Source organism: Gavia stellata, chromosome 9 (assembly GCF_030936135.1).
Source record: "Gavia stellata isolate bGavSte3 chromosome 9, bGavSte3.hap2, whole genome shotgun sequence".
Classification (NCBI taxonomy): domain Eukaryota; kingdom Metazoa; phylum Chordata; class Aves; order Gaviiformes; family Gaviidae; genus Gavia; species Gavia stellata.
This window is the reverse complement of record NC_082602.1, coordinates 859,213-882,779: the sequence shown is the minus strand read 5'-3', so window position 1 is coordinate 882,779 and position 23,567 is coordinate 859,213. Positions and strand designations below refer to the sequence as shown.

Genomic DNA, 23,567 nt, shown 5'->3' with positions numbered 1-23,567 from the left:
CGTAAAACTACAGCTCTGAATCAAAACATGTGAACCCAAGGTTGTTCCAGCCCTGAACCTAGATACAGATCTGAAGTTCTCCCATGTTCTAGATTTTTAAAAATAGACCAAATCTGGACCTAGGTGTTGTTTCTCATAAAGTGCCAAACATGGCTTGTACAAGGTTCCCTTCCCAGCATCAATGGATGCAATGGCATGAAGGACTCATTGTCATGTACTCAACGCAGGATTAGGCATATTACATGTGTTTCCCTCCTAAGACACGTGCACGGATATGTTCCCTCTGCGTCTCACTGGAGTGCTGTCCAAAATCTGTCTGTGGGTTTAAATGCTATTTATTTTCATGCAGTGAGAGGGATATTTTTGCTTTTTCCATGGTCTGTGGTGTTTTGTTTTGGTTTTATCTCAAAAAAACTGATTTAGGAAGAACGATCCTGTTAACTTTCTCAGGAGCGTGAACTTTCTCCTCCTAGCTGTATTAATTTATTTAATTTATCTTAAATTTGATTGCAGTGAGCACCCCTAATTAACCTGATTTTTTGCTGATAATCACTCACAATGGAATCAAATCACAAATCCGGGGATGGATTGACCGGCACACAGAAAGAAGCTGCCCTCCGTGCGTTAATTCAGCGAACGGGATATAATTTGATCCAGGTAGGAACTCACGGTCACGTCCTTTTGTGCGCAGTGTCTGGCTTCATCCTGAAGCGATGCGTTGCATCGGGGGCTTGAGCAGCGAATCTGTATGCTTGAAGGGCTCCTTGCTCATTCTTCTTCCCTCTGTTTTTCTCTAACATATGTTCTGCACATAACTACATGTAACAGATGCTGTCTTTTGTGAAGCAGGATCTTATTCCTCCAGGAATTCTTTGCCGGATGCCCAATTATGATAAGGGTGGAAAAAAAAACCCCTGAGCACTGCTAAATGTTGGGAAAGGTTGGGATTGCTGTCTCAAAGTCATGGCTGCAGTGGTAGCGTAGCAAAGAAAACCCACTAAACAAAATTTCAGAAGAGCATAGGTCCAGAGTTGGCCATAGGAAGTCCAACGCATCACCACCAGATCTGCCTTTTGTACAGATCCTTGCACAATTGTACAAATACATGTGAGGCAGGTGCCTCACCTGCCCAAACACCAAAGGTTTGCTCCCAGTTTAGTCTTCAAGGTCTCCAAGTGCAAAGCCTCCTCTGGTTAGGGAAGGTGGAGACTGGGCATGTCCTTCAAAAGCCATCTGAAGAAGTCTTTCTCAGTTAACATGACCAAAACAAGCTGATTTTTTGAAAGCGTTGGGCACTAATATGACCAACTTTGCATCTTGGAAGAAGTAACTGAAAACATGGAATTTTAGGCAGGTGGCTGCCTTGAACTTTGCCTTGAACTTTGCCTTGCTTTGCATAGCACTAGAGGGCACAACAGCCCAAAGCAAAAACTGGGACTCCTGGGAAAAAGCATTTTCCTATAGCCCTCAATCCTGAGTGTGCCCCAGGACCAGGCCAGCAGCTGGGTTTGTCGCCCTTGAGGAGGCTTTCTGCTGTACCTGAACCAGAAGACAAATAACTTCTCTTATGTCTTACATTTACTGTGGCTTTCTTTAATTCTTTAGGTCTTCAGTTTTTCATACTGTCACATCTGGCTCTAGCTCATTCCTAAACCACAGATTTCAACCCCCAGTCCCCTTCCACACCCCAACATCTTCTTTCTCCCTACCTTTTCCATTCCAAGCTTACTCTTTTATCTCCCCCCCCGCCCCCTAATTTCCTTTTCCATGCCTCTCTGGGCTTTTCTTCCAACCTATCTATTGATGCAGCCAAACACCTTCTTCCTCAATGCATGCCAGGGTCACTCATCTTTGTGAAGCGGATGATGAAGTCCTCCTTCCCTCCAGACACCTTGTCAAGTTGAGTTTGTTGAGATGCCGCCTTCAAGGCACAAACGAAGCCACTGCAGGTTGAGGGAAGACTTTATTTCTTGCTGCCCCTCCTTGCACACCAGCTCCCACAGACATTGACAAAATGAAAAAGAAAACAACTGTTTGATTGTCTCTCGCTTGGCTTAAAGCGGGACACTAAGACGACTCTGACCATTTTCAGACCATTATTGCTGAGCTCAGCATTCCTCCAGCTGACACGCCAGTGAAGATCGCAGATGACTGCAACAACACAAAACACAGGCTTGTCTTCACCTAGCAAATGGCTCTAGAGACAGAAAAATCCCACGCCAGCAATGTGCTCAGTTCAGCCAAACTGGGGGCAGAAGAGGAGCCTGAAATATCATGGTCTTGCTGTTAGATTTGCTATAAGAATTCATTCATAAATTCAAATGTCCCCGTGACTCCATCACTATGCTGAAAACATTTGCAAAACAGGAATGAGCATGGATAATTCTGGACCTGTTATAGGCTCAGGAAAACTGAAGGAGCTTGTGGTGTATTCTTATTTTCCTGCAAGAATCCCTGTCTGCTTACGTGCTTTAGGCCTTCCTCTTAAGTCAGCCGTACAGGCATTCACTTGCCTGGAATAATCCCAGAGCGGGAAATGACTACAGAAATGATCAGGGAGCCAAAAATGGAAAAAATGACCCAGCTCCTCTGGGAGCAGGGCATCACTGCAGGACAGGAGAGGGAGAGGGAAGGAGAGAAAGGAAGGAGGCGGAAGGAAGGAAGGGAGCAAGAGAAAGGGAGATGGAGAAAGAAAGAAAGAAAGAAAGAGAGAGAAAGAAAGCGAGAGAAAGAAAGAGAGAAAGAAAGAGAGAAAGAAAGAGGAAGAAAGCATGAGACTGAAGGAAAGAAGGACAACAAGAAATACAGGAAAGATTATTAAAAATCGGAGAAGAGAACAGAGACACACTCACCTAGCAAAACCATAGCAAAAAGAGGAAATATTGGCTGGTCTTCACATCTTTGAATATTATTTGGGGCCAAGACTTGCTCCCTGCCTAAAGAAACTCCTGGGTAGGCAGGCGTCATCTTTTGCCCCTCCCGTGGCCTCCCACCATCGGTGGCCCTCCTCTGTCCCCTCTGTGGGGCTGCTTCTGTCATCTCCTCTGCCCAGACCTCCTGCCCTGCTGCGCTCCCTCTGAAATGCTCAGCACGGTTAGAGAAAGGGCTTCACTGCTCCCGGGTGCAGGAAGGGGTGGGCGTTGGGGTGCACCATTTCGCCATGCCCATCTCCAGGCCCAGGTCCTCACCACGCCTTGTGCCAAGCATTGCTACCTCTTCGCTAAAACCAACTGCTGGTGCAGATATCTTCTTTCAACAGCGTTGAGCAGCTCCAGCATCATCTACTGCCAATGATGCCTCAGGCTCCCTGGCTGGCCCCTTTCATTCTGTCCACGTCTCTCTCCAAATTTCTACCTTCACCTCCAGTTTTCTCCCTATGTTAGCACTTTCTGAGGTCCAGATACCTTCTGCTTTTGGCAAGTCCTTCTGTTTTCAAACATGATCCTTCCAGTATCTTTTCTTTGGTCTGTAGAGTAGGAAGCTCTCCATCAATTACTAAAGTAAGAAGCAATATAATTGCTAATAAATGTTTATGATTGGATGAAGAATCATGACAAGTTATACATTTTGCAAGTGTTACATTACGCAGTCCACAACTAACACACAGCCTGCAGAGATTCACTTCCCATAGCCAAGAAGACCTACATTTGCCAAGGAGGTATTTGACTGTCTCCATCTTGGACATCTGAAGTAGCAATTGAGTTGCAGAGCATACACTGATGCATGTTCCTTAGCAAAACTCAGCTAGTACAAACCAGACCCTTTTCCAGTACATCCCAGCATACTAACTGGGTTGTCAAAGCCTCTCAGTACAGATATGGCAGTGGGACAGCCAATGCACACTACGTTATCTCTGATCAGTCTGTAAAAAGTGGCCCTTTGAAGGGAAGGCGGGCGTCTGCCTCCAGCCCACTGGTAATGGAGCATGTCTAAAGTGTCATTGCCTGGGAAGGAGTTGGTTACATCCACATTTAAAATCTATATCTAATCCATTCTTTTCTTTTTCTCCATGGCAGGAAAATGGGCAGAGGAAATACGGAGGCCCACCACCTGGCTGGGATGGCCCTCCGCCAGAAAGGGGGTGTGAGATCTTTATTGGGAAACTGCCCCGAGACCTCTTTGAAGATGAACTTATACCACTGTGTGAAAAAGTAAGACTTTATGACGGGTTGTTGTATTGCAGAGGTTAGTGATGATCAAAGCTTCATTTCAAGGCTGAACTGGAGAGGATTTGGCTCAGACTACCAGTGGAGCTCTGACGTGATATAGTCAAGGAAGCACCCGGTCTTGTTTAAACACCTCCCACCTTGCTGACTAACCTCTTTCTTTCTATTCGCAGATTGGCAAAATTTACGAAATGAGAATGATGATGGACTTTAATGGCAACAACAGGGGCTACGCCTTCGTGACCTTCTCGAATAAACAGGAGGCGAAGAATGCAATAAAGCAACTCAATAATTATGAAATTAGGTAAGAGTGGCAACCACCTTCACATTAACTTTAAATCATATGTATTCATCTATTTTGTTATGTAAGTCATATTTTTCCTTGCAGCCCAGAGGATGGTTATTTAGATACCTAAGCCTTAAGAGGAAATCACCTCTTGTCTCCTCATGCAGTCATTGCTTTATGCCATAGTACAAAGGCAGTATGTAGCACTCATCAGAGCCAAAATCTTTTGCAGGCGATTTCTTCCTTACAAAAATAAAAAAAAAAAATATCTACCAGAACATTGGAAAAATTATTTTGCTTTGGATCAAATTAACTTTTGCCTAACCATTTCTGTTTATTTCACGTTCCCTTCCGGGCTGTTTTTTGTTAATTTATTTCTACTCATAGTCTCCCTCGTGACCTATACTGCAGATATGTTCTCGCAAACAGAGTGATTGCAAAAAATGGTGAAATAGGATGGAAACCAATTGGCAAAACAGTGACATTTCCTAATGGCTAGGAACAGAAAAAGCCCTCGTGTTTGTGACTAAAAATTGGGAACAAAACACCCAGAAATCAACAACATATGGGCCCATCAATATGTTTTGTTTTGATTTCAACCACACTTAATGTTTTTTTCCAGTTCAAAGTGGGATGAGTAGATGCCTTTGCTTAGAAGCATTTAGAGATAGACCATTCTGGCAATTCTATGGCTTCCATTTTTGTTTTTAATAAAAAAAGATGGGTTGCGAATTGCCTTACTAGCAACCCTAAGGATGAGCAAGTCGCAAGGTACACAGGGAGGGCTTGAAAACGTGATTTGTATCAGAGGTTGGGAGGTCTTAAAGATCAGGCTTCATCCACCGCCACCTCCTCTGCTTACTTCCCTTGTCCTAAAGACTCCTCTAAAGAAGTTTTTAACTTCTCAAGACCTGCAAGAGGTACTTGGACCATGAAGAGGTGAGCAAAGTGTGTGTAAGGAATTTTTTACTTTGGGGTCTGCACAGCAGTTGGCATCAGTAAGCCCCTAAATGGTGTCTCTCCGTGATAAGGGATTTTCTTTCCCCAAAATCACAACTGTGAGGCCCAATGGTGACTGGGAAGCTACAAGTCATTGGCGAACACAACAAATCCTGGCTTATACTGGTGGCAACACTAGAGTCACTGCTGTGACCATGGGCGGTAGGTACAGTTGCCTGGCAGCAGCCGTTTTTGCAAATAGCAAAAGGCAGAATCCCAGGAAGGGAAAGCAAAATTTGGCTTGGGTTTCTCGCTGGTCTCAAATCCTTCATTTCAACTGTGCTGCCTTACTTTGATGTCAAATTTAGCAGAGTGGCAGCCTTCACGTTAACTTTTGCATTGAGCAATGCAACCGCTGGAATATGCCAAACAACATATGCCGCAGGAGCAAGAGGCCTTGTGTTTGACCTTGTGTTTTTGGACAAGAAGGGGGGTTTATTTTAATTTTTTCCTCTCTTTGAGAACTGATCCTGACTTCTGACAAACCAGCAATGTTGTTTATACTCAGGAATGGGCGCCTCCTTGGAGTCTGTGCCAGCGTGGACAACTGCCGCCTGTTTGTGGGAGGGATCCCCAAAACGAAGAAGAGGGAGGAAATCTTAGCAGAGATGAAGAAAGTCACGGACGGAGTCGTGGACGTCATTGTCTACCCTAGCGCAGCCGATAAAACCAAAAACCGGGGTTTTGCTTTTGTGGAATATGAAAGCCATCGGGCAGCAGCCATGGCCAGGAGAAAATTGCTCCCAGGTTAGTACAGGTGGTGAGGGTGGTAGGGATGGCTTCATCTCAGGAGTCACTTAGGTACACGTTGCACTGCGGTGAGACCGAAGTCTCCAGAGGACCCAGGTACCCGAGGAAGCGAATGCTGCTGGGTTTTCTCCTCTCGCTCGCTAGAGACACTCAGAGCAAGGAGGGACCCCAATACGCCATGGCTGGCTGGTGGAGTCACCCTGGCTCTGGGGTGCAGGGTGGGCGATTAACTACAGATCCTGATGTAGCACCATGCTCATTATCCATGTTCTTCATTTAGGAGCTTGAATTTATTAAAAATACAGCTAGACAAGTTTAGCTGCGTGTATCCATACAGCTCTGTTGTAGGATATGTATTATCCTGTGGTTATCTTGGATTACATATAAAATATGGCCTCAATTATGGCCTCTTGGAGAGAATCACTCAGGAAAGCATCCAAGAACATATTCAGTCTTGAGAATGTACTGAGGATGTTCCTGAAAATGGATATTTTCTGTGTGGGAATAAACTTCAAATGAGGAATTGCTTTAGGATTTAAACAATATGAAGAATAAGTCTATGCAATTTAGCACTGGGGGGACATTCAAAGACCATTGTGAAGCAGAGAGAAGTTTGGCAGGTGTTAGATGAAGGAGTCACTTAACATTAAGTGCAGTTGCAGTGGTTTCACTGATTTTCTCATGCTTTCTTTTGCTCTGCAGCTCCTGAACTGCTTTGTCAAACCCAGCTAACTTGCTGGTGAAAGAATCCAATGAACAACCTGTTTTGAGACTTGTTCATAACCCACCGGCCTTCTTTCACTCTTTCTGTACAACAGCCCATGAAACATCTTCAGTAATTTAAAATCCTTTTTTCTTATTGTTAAAAAATGAGCATGATTTCGAGCGCTGAATAAGCTTAGCTATTGTGGGATATCTCACACAGACTAGTTTTCCTTTTATTCTGCATTTTCTGCATCAGTTTAGCATCTCCCTGATTGTGGGAGCACATTCAGCTGGTCTGTGCTTCAGCACAACTTTTCCGTGGTTTCTATATTGAGAACGAAGGAAGGAGCAGGCACAGCCACAGCTGCCGACGGCAGCCTTGAGGGAGCAGAGCACTTGAAATCCTGAGCAAAGACAGCGAGACAGATGGAACGAGCATGTAGCCCTGAACAGACATGTGCAATGCGCTAGTGATTTCCAATTTAGGGACATCTTGGTAAACAGTTTGAGGAATTTCAAAGGCCTGAGCAGGAGCCAGAGTCTTCTGATGTTGCAAACATACGGGAGGAACTTGAAAAAAGTTTCAAGCCAGAATGAGTATGTCTCCAGCTGATGCATTGGATGAATGTGAGATTGAATATCATTATCACAACACTTCCTTTATGCTGAACCTCGTTGTTCTTTGGGGGAGCTTTGTAGAAGGGACAGAAATGCTCAAAAAGGAAGATGCTTTTTATGAAAATTTTGTCCTCTCTCCTGCTTCAACAAAAGGGTGGAGGAAGACTGGGTTGTAGCAAGAGACTAGTGCAGGCACCAAGCTTAGCTCCTTGCTGCAAGTCAACCAGGTCATTATTTCCACTATTGAACAGAAAATGGCAATTCAGAAAGGGGCACGCAGCCTTTCATTTCAGCCGGCTGCCATCAGCAGCCAACTCTCTATTTCTGGTCACTAACAGCCAGAGTCAGACTGGGCAGTGCTGAAAGCTGAACATCAGCCCAACCTCGCTCCACAAATCCCGGCTCATTCATGAGCCTTCCTAGCAGGAAGCAGCTTCTTCCCATTTAGTTCGTTAATTTTCACTCCCAATATAGAATTTTGAGACCTGTTTTTCTATCCTTGCCCTCTAATTTTCTCTATTTTGGAGCTCCCATCCCATCTTAGATGGATTATCCAGGCAGAGATGCAAGACAGGATGCCTTTTTTTAGATCTCTCGAAAAATATTTTTCAGGATTCTCATTTTCCCTCTATCGGCATAGGCATCCCTAGGTTTCTTCCAGGTTTTAGCATAATTAAGGCCTCAGAGGACCCAATCTTCATGTCATAAAGATCAGAAAGAAAGAGAAAACACAGAAAGACCCGCGTACTCTTTGGGGGACATTTGCAGTTCAGAGGCAGACATTTTATTTCATTATTTGGAAGGAATATCTAGCACATACTATGCTGCTAAGACAGAAAATAATCTCTACTGTACATCCAAAGAACTAGCTGCTTGCCGGAGAAACTGCCAAAGAAAAAGTGGGCCACAGATAGAGCACAACATGAAATCTGGGGCTCTGGATATTAGTATGTAGCCAGATTTCAACCACTCCTTAAGAGAAAAGGGAGGAAGATCTCCCTGCAAGATTTGCAGAAGGGGCAGCGAAGAAAAAGAGGAGGAAAGAGGTATCATTGTCATCTGGAGAAGACAGGAGGGGAAGGAACCATCACTACGCAGAGGTCCCTCTGCCTTAGCCGCTGTCCTGCTGCTCCTCGCTGCGATTCCCACAGCTTTGAGATAAGCTTGTGGCAGTCAGTTTTCATTACATATTAAACATCACTAATTGACTAATCAATTACTTAACAGATTAGGTGACTCAGTGCAAATGATTGTGGACCTCGGCATGATAACATGGCGACAACATCACCTTTAATTACCTCTTTATTTGCTCTTTTTATTCTCTGCCCCTCAGCGGCTCGATCCAGTGTGTACAGAGTCCATGGGCTTCTCCTCCATGCCCTGTTTTATGCCTTGTTACTTTTTGTCTCCCTCCTTTCTACTACTTCTGCTGCAACTTCACCCAGCGGGGACCATACGACTTCAGATACTTGCACACAGAGACATCCTTGCTTTTACTATTTCATTTCATCCAGCTGGGACTTCTGGATCCCTTTCCTATTATGTAGGGAATGAAAATTTTGCAGCCAAGAGGGATTTGTATATGTTCATCAAAATATTTCCCTTTAGAGAGCACTCCAGGGAATGCAGACGTTAGTGAATCATGCCATATTTTCACTTCTTTAATTCTGGACACTGTATTTCTGCAGGCATCTAAGGTATTAGCGGGAGCACGCTCAAAGTGTGACCATCTGCTTTGGGAAATGAGTTATCGAAGCAGCCATGCTTTGAGCTAGAAAGGCTTATTTCGGTCCCGTTTGTCGAATTGGCCTATTCTGCTGTTCATATTGCACGTGAAATAGTCTCTGAGCAGAAGTGAGAGGACCCAAAGCCTGTCTGACACTGACCATGCCAATTCCTTTAAAGGAAGGATCCAGTTGTGGGGACACCCTATTGCCGTTGACTGGGCAGAACCAGAAGTGGAGGTGGACGAAGACACCATGTCGTCAGTGAAAATCCTCTATGTGAGGAACCTCATGCTCTCAACCACTGAAGAGACCATAGAAAAGGAGTTCAACAACATCAAACCAGGTAGGAACCCATTGACACAGTAGCTCCTAAATAAGTACTGCAACTGCAAATGGAAATATTTCTCCATTCATAAAACGCCAAAGAAAGAGATAAAAATAGCTGGTTTTCCGCTGTAAAACGTTCATGTGCAATGCCACAAAAACCATCACTAGGCTGAAGGCTCCCACCCAACATGCACATCATGTCATCCCATTAAGGGCTGCTTAATTTCCAGCTAACAACACTACTAACCTTTTTAGGATGATTGACAACTGGAAGAGAGCCAAAATGCTGCATGGGGATGCCTGTGTCATAAAAATGATTTTGAATAATTTTGGTCTTTCTTAAAAAGAGAGAGTTGGTGAAAGAGCTGGGTGATTTCAGGATTCTTCTTCTATGGCAAGGGATGATGATAGAAATAGAGTGATTTGATGCAAATGCTTTTTATCTAATCTATCTAAATTCTGAATTCTATCATTTTCATGCAAAGCCTCCCCCATTCTTCTGTAAATTTGTGAATAATCAGTGCTTATCATTTAACGCAGAATACGACTGCATTCCTTCGTGGCGTATATTGCATGCACTTAGGGTGAGATTTTTCAAAAAGCAAGTAGATTCGTTGGGAATAAAAATCCTGCTGGCGATTTTACTTCTAAGTTGCTCCAGCTTTAGGAAATTCCACCCAAACCCAACAAAGTAAAAATAACCCATTTCTGCAGCTTTCCAAGCCACACAGTCCATTAGGCATTAGAAACTTATGCTTGGCAATGTGAAATCGCCTTTCATCTCGTTCCTATTAACTTCCTTCTATTAATTTTTTAAACTACACCACAGAGCTTCATTTTTCCTTCACTAACTTTTCATTTCTGCTCTATACATTTCTTTTTCTGTACTAGGCTGCAATGCAAAGGTCTTTACGAGGTTTCCTTAGGAGTTTTTTCTGTCCTTCTAATGTTTCTGGCTAATACTTTTAGCCACCATCAAGCTGTCAGAGATCCCATTTTACCCCTGAGTTAAATATGTATCATCCCACTCTCTTAACTGTTTCCTCCTCTTATTTACCCAGTTTTGCTCCTGAACGTTGAAATGCTCGCACTCCCCAGAAACACATTTATGCCCCTTTGACACTTTGGTAACAGTCATCTGCTTTGCTCCTAAGACAAGTTTTCTAGTACAACAACAGAAGAGCTATAACATCTTTAATTTTCACTTTATCGTTTTACTTCTCATGCTGGAAATGCTTTTTATTTTTTTAAATAGACAGCTTTGTTTATTGTGGATAAAATCAGGAATGCCTTTTTTCAAACGGTGCCATGCTTTCAAGAAAACGTGCATCAGAGCAGCAAAACCTGAGCTTTGGGGAGAGCAAATGCAGTTTAAGTCATAGTGAGATTAGAATGAAAAAAGTCAGCAAGAATCTGAAATGATTTCACTTCCCCCCCTTGGTTATCTGCCTTCTTCATTGTGCCGCGGTTCAGTACCGCTTGCCTGAAGTGTACATTTGATCCAGGGCATTAAGAGGCTGTTTTGACAATAACAAGTCATCCAATAAAAAATGATCCTAACCAAAGGAGTTACGATCCAGAGTTCCCCCTGACAGAGCAATTACCACATTGCTACGGGCTCCATAGACATTACCAGGAATGCTGCTTATGCAACTCAATAGTAATACTGTGATATAGTACAATTGTAATATAGCACAAGTATCACCCCTTAAATCAGTGCCAAATTCAGTGCCTGATGATTTCTATAGAGAGATGCATCACTTGCCTCGCTGAAAAGCCCTGCCCTTGCTCCCTAGGGATTTTGGCAAAAATCCTCATCCCTGGCAAAGTTTCCAGCAGGAAGGTCGTGCTCTCCAAATGTACTGAAGGGGACAATATTCCCCCTGTAATATCACACAGACGGTCTCTCGGTGGAGGTGGCCCGAGGGTGGGTATCACATTGCTTTGCCCCAGCAGCAGCAGAAGAAGGGAAGAGCAAGATTTTTGGCTCAGGCGAGGACCAGTAACCCAGAGCACTCTCAAGGAGGCAGAAGGGGGATTTTCAAAACACAGAGAGTTCATTAAAGCCTTGACTTGTAAACAAGGCATCAGCATATAACTCCCATAACTTCGGGCTTAGAAAATCACCCTCCGATCCCAGAAGGACATGAAGTGCTGCTTACCATTGCGGTGTCATTTTGAAGACGTGCAGGCTGCTCAGGTTATAGGCTGGGAGGGGCTTCATTTAGCCCGCTGGAGCTCCTAATGACTGCCCCTGAACGCCAAAGGAGTATATTTTCTCCTGCAGTTATTTAAGTGCGTGCTTTTTCTGCGGCAGTATGACATTTCCCTGCGCACCTGTTCAGCTTTAAAGTGTAAGAAGCCAACAGAAGAGTCGTTCAGCATCCCTTAGCCATCTTTCCAAAGGATATCTTTGGGGGTGTTAGAGTCTCGGTGGCTGGGCTGGTTGATGATATGCTTCCCAATCCACAGGAGTGGGGATGATGAACGATTAGAGAAGAAAAGGTAGATGTCTAAAGCTTGTGACCTTGGGAAATAGGACTGGTGTGATTATTTTGGAGACAAACTTATTAGTGCTGAGCATCTCAGTGCCAAGAAGTTCCCAGCAGAGGACCTGACAAGGGAAAGCTGTAGGGTACGGCATAGAAGAGAAGAACAAGAAGCCATTTACATTTGAATTTTTGTGGGTAATCAGAAGTGTAGAAAGATTCAGGCTGGAAGCACCAGGGTGGGGGTCTCCAGCCCAACCCCGCTCCCAGCAGGGCCAACGACACAGCTGCAACAGGCTGATCGGGACCGTGTCCAGGCGAATCGGAGCATCCCTGGAGATGGAGATCCCCCACCACCTAGGGCTCCGTCCCAGGGTTGCCCCACTCACATGGGAAAGGCTGTTTCTCAGGGACAGTCCTGCTGCCCCGTTGGTCCCAGCCCACCCCCATGCTTGGGGCTGCTCTGTCCCGGACAGGACTTGGTGTTTGTTCTTGCTGAACGTCCTGAGTTGACGGTTAAGAGAAGAGCCTCCTTGTTTTACAGCAGAAGCATCAGCTTTTCTGAAGCTACCTCTGAGTAGCATGTACAATGTACGTACAAAACCATGGAGATGGCGACCGCACGGTGACGTTACCTGTAGCTCACCAAATCCCGAGTTGTGGCATGTCCTGCTCAGCCGTGTGGGTCTCGGTGGTCTGTAATGGAAGGGAGACACAAGCCCAAAGGTAGCACAGGAGGAAACCACTCCCGTGTAATGGGAAACTTACTGGTGACTGACCTCAAGTATTTCTAGTTTTCCTTGAAATACTACAGCCTTTATACTTATTTTCCCATGGTATATACATCCTAAGCAGTAAGAAGACACTGTCCTCTTGCTCCTTTACCCTTGGTCAGCCTTTGCTCTCCAAAGGCTCATAACACAACACAGTCGCTCTTTCAGATCTGTTATTTTCCAACTAATACCCATTTCCAACTAATATTCCAACGTTTTCTGCAGGTGCAGTAGAGAGAGTAAAGAAAATTAGAGACTATGCCTTTGTGCACTTTAATAAAAGAGAAGATGCGGTTGAAGCTATGAAAGCCTTGAACGGGAAGGTAAAGTTGCTGTAAATGCTAATTTCTGGGGCTTATATGCAGTACATTATAGGCAGCTGAAACAAAGCTGCCTGGTTCATTAGCTACAAAAACATCCTGAAAGTGTTAGCCCTGTTTTCTCCTTGCAGGCTGCTTTTATACTCCTGAATTTGCTTTTCAGCAACCCTGATGTACACAAACTCTTCATTTTAGTTCTTGCTCCTTGCATTCGTGCTAAATGTTTGCCCAGCTCAGACTGTAGTTCACCCCTCACTGAAAAAAAGCAGAGCAAAGCCAAAACGAGGACTAGCAAAGGAGGGGTTATGGTTCCCTTGGCTCATGCTCACATCCGTGTTCCACGTCTGCCAACAAAAACACTCGCATGGCAGCGTGTGAATGGCAAACCGGGACAAACAAGGTCAACCCAAAACATCTGCTCTAAATTCAGATGCGGATTTGCAAGGAGGTTGCTGTATTTAGTGCTTCTTGCGCCGCATGTAATTCACGGCGCTGTAATGCAAGAGCTGTTCCCAAAGAGGTGTTAACCCCTCTCCTATTTTTAGTGCTACTGCTATTCTCCATAGGAGCACGTATAATCTCACTGACTTACACGCTACTTTGCAGGGAAGCAAAGCCTTTTGATGGCTTCACAACTGTGCTAATGCGGTTAAGGAGCCTCTCCTGGCAGGGGTCAGGGCTGGGTGCTCTCAACACGCTAAGCCTTCACCCAGCCAGTGCCTTCTTCCACCTGTGGGAGGGAGATTTTGACTTTTTTGGGTGGTTTTCTCCATCTTCCCGTCCCATTAGCAAACCATGTAGGGAAACTGCCTCCCTAGGCAGGATAATCCCCGTGCACTTTGGAGACTTACGCTTGTGCTTCTCCCGTGCTCTCTCCCCACCACCCTGGCATGAAGGTGCTGGATGGGTCCCCGATCGAGGTGACATTAGCCAAACCCGTCGACAAAGACAGCTACGTCAGATACACCCGGGGCACAGGCGGCAGAGGTACCATGCTGCAAGGAGAATACACCTACGCCTTCGGACACGTGTACGACCCCGCCACTGCCTACCTGGGCGCCCCGGTTTTCTACGCACCCCAAGCCTACACGGCTATCCCCAACCTCCATTTCCCTGCCACCAAGGGGCTCAGCAACAGGAGCATCATCCGGCCCCCGTCCATCCGAGGTAACTCCCGTCACGCCAATACCCAGCTTTATCAAAATAACTCCTGCGGGGCTTGGGTGGCTGCTCCCTAGACTCGTGTTGAAGGCGTTGGCTGTACCCTGGATGCTGGACCCCTTTCAGAGAGGGATGGAAAACACAGTTTTTAGGCTCTGTCCTTCTCAAAGGCATAGTGATTTTTCAACAGATTAAGCAGGGCATGAAAAAAATAACCGTTTTCCCAGAGCAAGCCTGAAAGAGCTTCCAGATTGCCCTCACTCCAGTGTAAATAAACCAGGAATCCTCCTGGTTTTGCCCCAGCAGGGAAGACCAAATAAAACAGTTTTCCTTTCCCCCCTTCAGAGCCAGCTCCCTCAACCAGCCACCAGCACAGCTCTCTGCTGTGTTTCCTCTTTGCTTTGAAGGTCACAGGGAAAGTTTTGCCAGTCCCAGTGTTTTCTGACCCAAAGCCACGGAGTTTCCCAAGGAGGTCACATCGCCCTCATGCAGGGTAGGGAACCAGCACTGAAATCGAGCAAGCCATTAATTGTGTGCTCTGGGATGGACTCCTTTTCCAGGGGATCATTAACCTAATAACAAGCAGTCTATGAAAACAGAGAGTATTTCTGAAAGCTGCTGGGGCTCTGCCTTTGATCTCAGGTGACCGCACCTGGGACCAGATCAAATCCCCACGCTCAGGTACCCCTAAATTAAATATCATTGCAGGCGTCATTTGAGAAGTGCACAAGTAAGCTTGGGAGCTAGCAAAAAAATAAATAAGTCTGCCCATTTGATCTTCATTCCAAAGACGATGCCTGTGACAGTCAGCTTGTGTCCCCAAGCCCGTGGCCAGGTCTCACGGCAGGCTGGGAGCCCACGTGGCACTCCGGTAGGGCTGGCAAGGACTTTGCTGGCCAATTTTTCCCCCTTCCCAAGGAAAGGGACAGGGGAGGAGGAATTTCCCTTGCTGCCCTCCATGTTTTTGCCCGCAGAGGTGAGACCAGTCTCTATGAAGGTTGCATTGGGAAAGGTGCAGATGTGATAACCCACCAGCCCTCTCTTGCCTTGCAGTCTCCCCAGGCTCTCAAGTAGAGCTCCCTGAGCAAAAATGGAAGCGTAATGCAAAAAAAAAAAAAAAAATTGGTTCATATAGACAAGGGATTGTACAAACTCTGAATTCTTCAAGAAAGTGAAATTAAACTGGTGGGTAGAAAATGATACCAGCTGCCTTTCAACTACAAATCCAGTTAGAAAGGTGCCACAAAGTCAAAACTGACCAGAGAAGATGGAAACCGGGTCAGAAAGAAAGCAGGGCTTCCCCCGAAAAACCTCGCCCATCCAAGCATACAAGCCCAAAAGAAAGGGTGTCAGTGCCGAGCCTGGGTTATCCCAGCAACAGGCTATGGGGGGCTCCTGCCCATCTTCTTCCCAAACCCGTGAATGGGGCTAACTTTTCCATTTCAGCGAGAATCAGGGTAATTTTTCCGTCGATTTGATTCAGTTTAATGCCTTCTTACATTCCTAGAAATTTACATGAATGTACCTGTAGGGGCTGCGGGAGTTAGAGGACTGGGAGGTCGCGGCTACCTGGCGTACACGGGCCTGGGGCGCGGATACCAGCTCAAAGGAGAAAAGAGGGGAGAGGATAAACTCTACGACCTCTTGCCAGGAATGGAGCTCACGCCGATGAACTACGTCACGCTAAAGCCCCAAGGGATGAAACTCGCTCCTCAGGTACGTGCGTGAAAAAGGGAGTAAATATCCCGGCCAGAGGTTGTCTTTGGCCAAAATGCTTTTGGGAAAACAGCCCCCTGCTTGAATCTGCACTGAGGACTGATGAGTAAACCCATTCTTGCATCTCAAAAGACATTAAAAAAATAAAATACCGGTAGCTGCATCTTACAATACCCACCCTCCTCACTGGAGAACGGTGTCCGCTCACCCTCAGAGGAGAATTTTCATGAACACCCATGGGTGTAAGATGAAAACCAGCTATGGCTGTCGCTCCATAAAAGCACGCACCCAAATTCTCACCCAAAATGGGTTTGATAAACAGGCTGCATCGCCTGGGGCTTCACCAATGCACATATAGAGAAAAATAATGTATGTCTTAAAATCATTTATGGGGAAAGAGCTGTTGACCGCCTGCACAACCCAGCCCAGCGCAGAAACTCTGGTTGCTCAAGGAGGCTTTTGATGTGGTTGTGCGCGCGGGACTGGGATCCAGACAGATGGATGAGGCCTGAGGAGAACAAACCCAGAAAAAATTCCCCCAGTTTCTGAGGGTCCGGCTGTTACGCCACCTCCTTTCCCCTTACATCATCCAAAGCAACATGAGAAACTAACTTCACCCTGAATTTTGAAGCACATCTTTGCCTATTAATACTTCAGTTGCCATGGCATGCAGTTTGCCAAAGTCTATGAAAACATCCTTTTCTCCCCCAGAAAACTGGAAAGTGGGGGATTTTCCCCCCTGCAAAATTTCACGGTCCCCTTACTCTATTTTATCAGCATGTAAGAAAGAGGGGTGAAATAGTCTGAGTGGTGCTGCACTGCCTTAGGGCAGTTGAAATTCATTTTTTCCTCTTCCCATCCATGCCAAACCCCCACTGCATGTATTTCAAATAGTGCGGTAACAGCGCCGGGCACTTGCAACACTACTTTTCTGGGGCACATTTTCCCAGCAGCTGAGCTCCCTAATCCCCCCCACTACTATTTCACATCAGCAGAACTTAAAGAGCTACCGCTTGCTTCACGACAACTTCGTTAATAGGACAGCCTCATTAATACCTGTCAACTTGGTCAGCCTCTCCCATCCGCTGCACTGAGACCATTTCAACAGCATCTTTGAATGATGGATGTCCTTCCCGCTGCCTAGCTGGGATGCTCGGTGTTAATAAGTAGATCTGCGTTATTGAGGATTTAAATGTTGATGTAACATTATCAAACCGCTGTCCCTATAAAGGCGTTGGGACAAGGGGGAACAAGTGTTGCCATAGTCAAGAAACGTAACGAAGTAGTTTATTTACACTACAAAGTGCTAAACTTCAGTTGGAGCTACAATTACAAGATTAAAAGCAGCACTGACATTTAGATTTTACATTTTGATATTAAATGAAATTAAGTGTAAACTTTAAATAAGGTAGACTACAGCAAAATGCAGGTTGGAGGCACCTCGGGGGGCTCTGGTCCGACCCAGCTGGCAGCATGGCCAACGTCCCAAAGCCCCAAGACCCAACAACTTCTCAAGCTGAGTGTCAGGTCTGGTGGAGTTACTCGAAAAAAGTAGCTGGGAGTCATGGGAACACCACACTGTGTTCAAACCCATTTGGGACAGCACATACCCAGTGGGTTAAAAGAAAGAAACACAAAGCCAAAGCAAGAGCGTTTCCGGACAGCGATTCCTAATTAACACGGAATAAGCTGTGCTAAGGCTGGGGGCAACGTGGTTCAGCATTTGTCTTTCAAACCAGAAGCAGAAATTGCCTTTTGAAGCCTGTCTAATTAATTGGATGGAAATGCAGCCTTTTTTTTTTTTTTTTTTTTTTTAAAGAAGAAAGTTTGGACTTTTCACGCACCGTAACTCACTGAGCCAGGGAGGCAAGAATGCAACCCTAGAGCTTTAGCACTGTTAAAAAGAAGTGCATAGATAGAGTTTCTGGGGAGAATTCAAAGAAAACCACACCGATAACAGAATAAAACAGCTAATCAGCGAAAGGACAAAGACATCCGATTTAACAGGGTAAAAATTAGCTTTAGGAATTAAACGGATTTTGGAAGTACAAAACATTTAGATGAATCTTATACTTCAAGGTGAATGTAGTGTCCTATCTGCCATTTATTTTATATTTTTTTTTTGCTAAGCCTTGAGGAAGCTGCCATGACACCCCTGAAAACCCTTTGGAGGGAAGGAAGCTGACCAGTACAGGGGCTGGAGCTGGGCGAGAAGGCTACTGAGCAGAATTAACCCAAGAAAAAAAAAATAAATCCCTTTTCTCCCTTCTAGATCTTAGAAGAAATCTGCCAGAAAAACAACTGGGGACAGCCTGTTTACCAGCTCCACTCTGCAATCGGCCAAGACCAAAGACAGCTCTTCCTGTACAAAATCACCATCCCTGCCCTCGCCAGCCAGAACCCCACCATGTATGTAACTATTTGAGGTTTTCTGTTTTAGGATTTTTTTTTTTTATTTAAATGGCATTTTATCTAGCATCTCCCCTCAAAACACAATTGCACAGGTCTCTATTTCCTTTTTTTTTTAATATGTTAGGGAGAAAAACATCCACAAACTAAAACAGACCGATAATGATGTCTGCCATGCTTGGTGCTCTCTCTCTGGTAGTGCAAAGATTACAGAAAGCCAGAAACAATCAGGCAAAAGGGTGCTTTTTAGTATAAAAATAAAGCATACGATAGCTCTTGTGGGAAAAAGAAAGCAGCTTGAAGGAACATGCTGATAATTCGGCTCCAAATATGATTCTGAACATTTCTGACCTAAAACATTGCGCGTGGTGTATTTTAAAGAAAAATCCAGACTGAGCAGGCTTTCTTTTGGACTGAAAATGCACAACATGCTTTGAAAGGATGTTGTGTCTCAAATGAGACCCAGGGCTGATAAACTCAGCAAAGAAACCGGACTACTGCGAGGAGAGTCCTTTTGTTACGAGGAGAGTCCTTTTGTTAATGCATCAGCACAGTAAAATAATGTTTCCGTTTGACATGTGGGATGATACCATCTGTGAGTGGATCAAAACATCTTGCAGGAAGGTCCTGGAGAAAAAAAAAACACAACAAGCTAATATTTTGCTCTGTTCACAGACATCCCTTCACACCACCCAAGCTCAGTGCCTATATCGATGAAGCCAAAACCTACGCAGCAGAATACACCCTTCAGACGCTGGGGATTCCCACGGAGGGAGCAGAGGTGCCTCCTGCAGCACCGGCTTTTCCAGGTATGGGAAGGTCTGTACAGCAAAGGTCTCCTGGAATATTATTTTTCCTGCTGCTTCCTTGCGGATGTCAAGAGTGAATCGGGTTTTGGCCACTGAGGACAGACCTGGCTGTGCTCTCGCACGCGCCTCTACCTTGACTGATGTTACTTATGTGTATGGCATCTTTATTGTCTATATAGTCATTTGTCGCTATATCAGGACTACCTAAATTATGGTGTACATATCATAGAGCAACTCAGGCTGGAGGCACCGGGGTGGCGGGGTCCAACCCTGCTCCCAGCAGGGTCAATGCCGCAGATACAGCAGGTTGCTTGGGGCCGTGTCCAGGCGAGTTGGGGCAGTGTCCAAGGATGGGGATCCCCTACCACTCAGGACTCCATCCCAGGTACGCACCTCTCCTCTACTCCTTCCAGTTTGTGGATGCCTCACTTCAACTGGGAGCCCCAGATAGGATGCAGGATCCAGAATTGGCGTCCCCAGTGCCACATCTGGGATGAGTCCCCTCCCTGGACCTGCTGGCTGCGGTCTGGCTGATGCCACCCAGGACGGAGTAGATCTTCCTCACTGCAAAGATGCACGGTTGTTAGATTCACAGTCCATCTGTCCTCCCCCAGACCCCCCCAACTCCTTTTGAACCAACGCTTTTGATTTCGTACGCCAAAGAAATGACGCAACCGTGAAAATTAGCATCTGATCCCAGCTCTCGCACCCCCCACTGGAAGGGTTTTTTTACAGTTTGGGAATTCATACTCAACAGCTCTTGCAACTGCCCAAAACAGCTTGGGAAGTTATGGAAAACACAGTCTGGGAGCAGGAATCCATCTCTCAGGCATTGCATTTACTGTGCTCTCCAGCATGACGGTTGTTCTGATGTAGTGGGAGCAATGCATGCCAAACTGCGCATGAGGAATGCATTAGTCAGTACTACTGAGTTGTTTGGAGTGTCTCAAGGATGGATTTAAAAAAAAAAAAAAAAAAAAATCTATCCGGCTTCCTGCCACAGGAGTCCGCAAAAACCACAGAAAAATCAATTCGTCTGGGTTTGTGCAGGCTTCCGCAGCGTGGAACCCAAATGGGCTTTTTATTGAATCCCGTCTCCACTTATGGCTTAATTATAATCTCTCCTTTTTCTTTCATCCACCCTTATTTATTTGTCTTGGAAACTCAACAAATTGACATATATTAAAGTTTCTGCTTGCAACACACACTGGTCCTTCATCAGGGCTTGCTGAAGCCCAGCTCAGCTCAGGCCATGCCCAGGTAGCAGCAGCTCATTTCTCTTATGCTGGTGGCAGATAGGCTTTAAATGACAGATTTCTCATTTCCTAGTCGAAATGTTGCACCTTGCTTTGCTGATGCAAAGAAGATACTTTGAGCGGCCACAATACTCAAATTATAGTGAATTTCCCATGTTTTCCCCTGAGGTAACACCTTCAACGAGGCACCGTGCTCTCAGTGTTGCCCAATATCTCCACTCCCCCACCAAGAGGACCTCGGCTCTGACTGACCTTGAGTTGATCCCATTGCCCAGCTGGTCGGTCAGAGATTTTGGACCCTGGGAGATGTAGTTTGGCAGCAGAGCCTGGTCCAGCAGAGCCAATGGGTACCCCAGCTGTTCTTCTCAAATTTGGGCTTTGTCTTCATTCTTGATTCTTTCACAATGAAATATTGTGGTCTGCTCGATAAGCTGCTACACCCTGCTTTCAGACAAACCAGCCCCAAACAATGTTTGTTTTCCCAGTGATTCATTTTAAATCAGCAAAGCTAACATTTTCCCATGGAAAATTTTGAAGAAGTGTTGAAACCACATTTTCCACTAGAAACCGATGGGGAAAAAAAAATCCAGTTTACTGAATATTTTCTCCCCAATATTGCATAGAAGGAGTTTCCCTCCTCTTTAACGTGGCTGTCCTGAATTGCATGTGTTTTGACTGTGAAGGGTACCAGAGCCATATTTTCTCTGTGAAACCTGCCCAGATTTCCCCTATATTACTTCATTTTCTTGCCCTCCTCCTGTCATGCGTGGGATGATGTGTACAGAGCACCATTAACACTCTCTTAGCTCAGAAATAATTGGAGCCTACGGAAAAAATATTCAGAGAGAGGGGCATTTTTCAAGCAGCGTGTTTAACAAATAATAGGTGAGAAAATGCATTAATTTCCCAGCTTTTTTTTGTTACCTTTAAGGTGGAGAAAAAACATGCCAGAAATGACCTATTTAATTTAATTAGATTATTCCCATTAACAAACTCATTGCTGCCTACGTCATTCCCATCGACAGCGAAATCTTCCCATCAAAAACTATCAGGCGATGGTGAGTTTTGAACACCTTTTCATTAATCTGCATTTTTTTTCCCCCTCTTTTCCCCTGCAGGATATACCATTGCTAACGCAGCCGCGACCGTCACAGCCACTCAGCTCAAACAAGCAGTGACTATGGGACAAGACTTAGCGACGTACGCAGCCTACGAAGCCTACCCCACCTTCGCAGTCGCTGCACGCAGCGATGGCTATGGAGCATTTTAATCCTGTCTTATATCAAGTTCCCTTAAATTGAGCACAGGCAGAAAAACAAAAATCTCAGTCCGGTAATTCTTGTACCCTCATGATTTTAAACTAATCTGTCACCTCAAGTTAGATTTTAGTCAGAGTTTCATTCTTCTAGTTCTTTAATTTCATAACAAGATATTAGGGGGCGGAAAGGAGAAATTAAAAAAAAAAATTAACTCAAAATCAGATTTTCACACTAAAAGGAAATCTCAGCCCAGAAAATGAGTGGTTCTCAGGTGTGTGTATATACATACATATATATGTGTATATATATACATACACACCATTGTGTGTGTGTTTACAAGCAACAACCTGTGCTGAAAACAGTTGGTCCCATGAACGCTGTGACGTGGGACCGGGGAAGGATGGGGTGTCTTCAGCAAGCCCCTCCGTGCATCAGGAATTCTCCTCCGTTCATCCCAAAATTTCTCAAGCCGGGCAGAGCAGTGGGTAAAATGAAAGGCTGCTTTCTGGCCACGCGGTCATCTCCGGTTTGCCTCTTGCTGCCTCTGAGCATCCCATTCCGCCAGCACCATGGGGATGTGTTCAGGCATCTCAAGCGTCTTTTAAATTCCTTCTGGGACAGCCAAGGAAAAAAGACATTTATCATAAACATGTCTGCCCAGCCTAACAGGCTAGTTTGCACGCTCTTGAATGCTAATTTGATTTTTAAAGCAGGAGGCAAGCATTCAGCAGAGTTTCCCCTCTTACTTTGCTACTTCCCAGCCATACCTACAAGTCACAAACCAGCATATAACGGCGTATTTTCTTCCACCTCCCATCAAACGGCACATTCAGTGAAAGATAGGAAAACTTTTAGGACTAGTAAAGTTGAGGACCAGAAAAGTGCTATTCATTAGGGCCAATTCTCTACTTAATTAGAGCACAAGAGCTCATAGCCATGGCCCAGTAACAACAGACACCTCTACGGGAATAAAATTACATACAAAGAATCTTTTCGACAGGATGGAAAGAGCCCTGCCTGGCTATCAACGCTGCTTTACACGTTAAAGCAAGGCTGCTGGCTGCTGCAATTTTTGCAAAAATTAATTTAGTGGAAGCTGGGTCACGTCAACAGTAAAGGCGTCTCTTGTTTTGGAGAGCACCAGCGTTGGTGTTGTGTTTGAATGCTTCGAGGATTCTGAGAGCATCCTTTGGTTTACAGCAGGAGGGCATTATCCATTTATTTTTGCCATCGGATTGAGGCAGGAGTAACAATGCTCTAGAGATATAGGAGAAACCCAGTGTTAGATAACTACAGCAGACATATTGATCCTATACAATATATCCTATACAGGAATGCACACTAAGAAAACTTGAATCTTCCGTCTACGACCTAAAAAAAAAAAGCCCTTTTGGGGGAGAATTTACAACCGGGTTGATGAAGATCCATCAATTCCAACAGATCTGGCCGCAAATTTTTCAGCCAGTCTAGATGATGTAATGTGGCACGGTACAAGCCATTTCAAGCGGAGCTTTTCCTGGGCATCCCCAAAGCTGTACAAAGCACGATGGTCTGTGACAAGGTGTTGACTACCAGGAGCTAAGTGTTTTCTACTCTCATGTTTTGGCTGACTCGATTTCACTAGGAATGGAACAAAAACACATAAGCTGTATAGTTTGCGGTCCTATTAGACCCTTTCTATTTATAAAGTAGCTCATTAGGGTGATGCTAAAGGTATTACAAGCCCTCTGTGGTTGCTGTTTGGCATGCTTGGCTTCGTAGAAAACGACAAACCTGTTCACAGAGGGCGAAATAACC

At 45.1% G+C, this 23,567-nt stretch overlaps 1 protein-coding gene across 2 annotated transcripts; it reads left to right on the top strand.

The window, feature by feature from the left end:
- The first annotated feature begins 558 nt into the window (after positions 1-558).
- Positions 559-21,781, top strand: A1CF (APOBEC1 complementation factor). 2 transcript variants are annotated; one of them, XM_009816177.2, is made up of 11 exons: positions 559-657; positions 4,017-4,151; positions 4,340-4,470; positions 5,960-6,198; positions 9,430-9,594; positions 13,066-13,163; positions 14,057-14,327; positions 15,853-16,037; positions 18,310-18,446; positions 19,122-19,255; positions 21,630-21,781. In XM_009816177.2, exons 1-11 carry the CDS (start codon positions 559-561, stop codon positions 21,779-21,781), a joined length of 1,746 nt encoding a protein of 581 aa, XP_009814479.1. The 2 variants fall into 2 exon arrangements, with proteins under 2 accessions (XP_009814479.1, XP_009814478.1); XM_009816176.1 differs by having other exon boundaries at positions 15,829-16,037.
- The last annotated feature ends 1,786 nt before the right edge of the window (positions 21,782-23,567 follow it).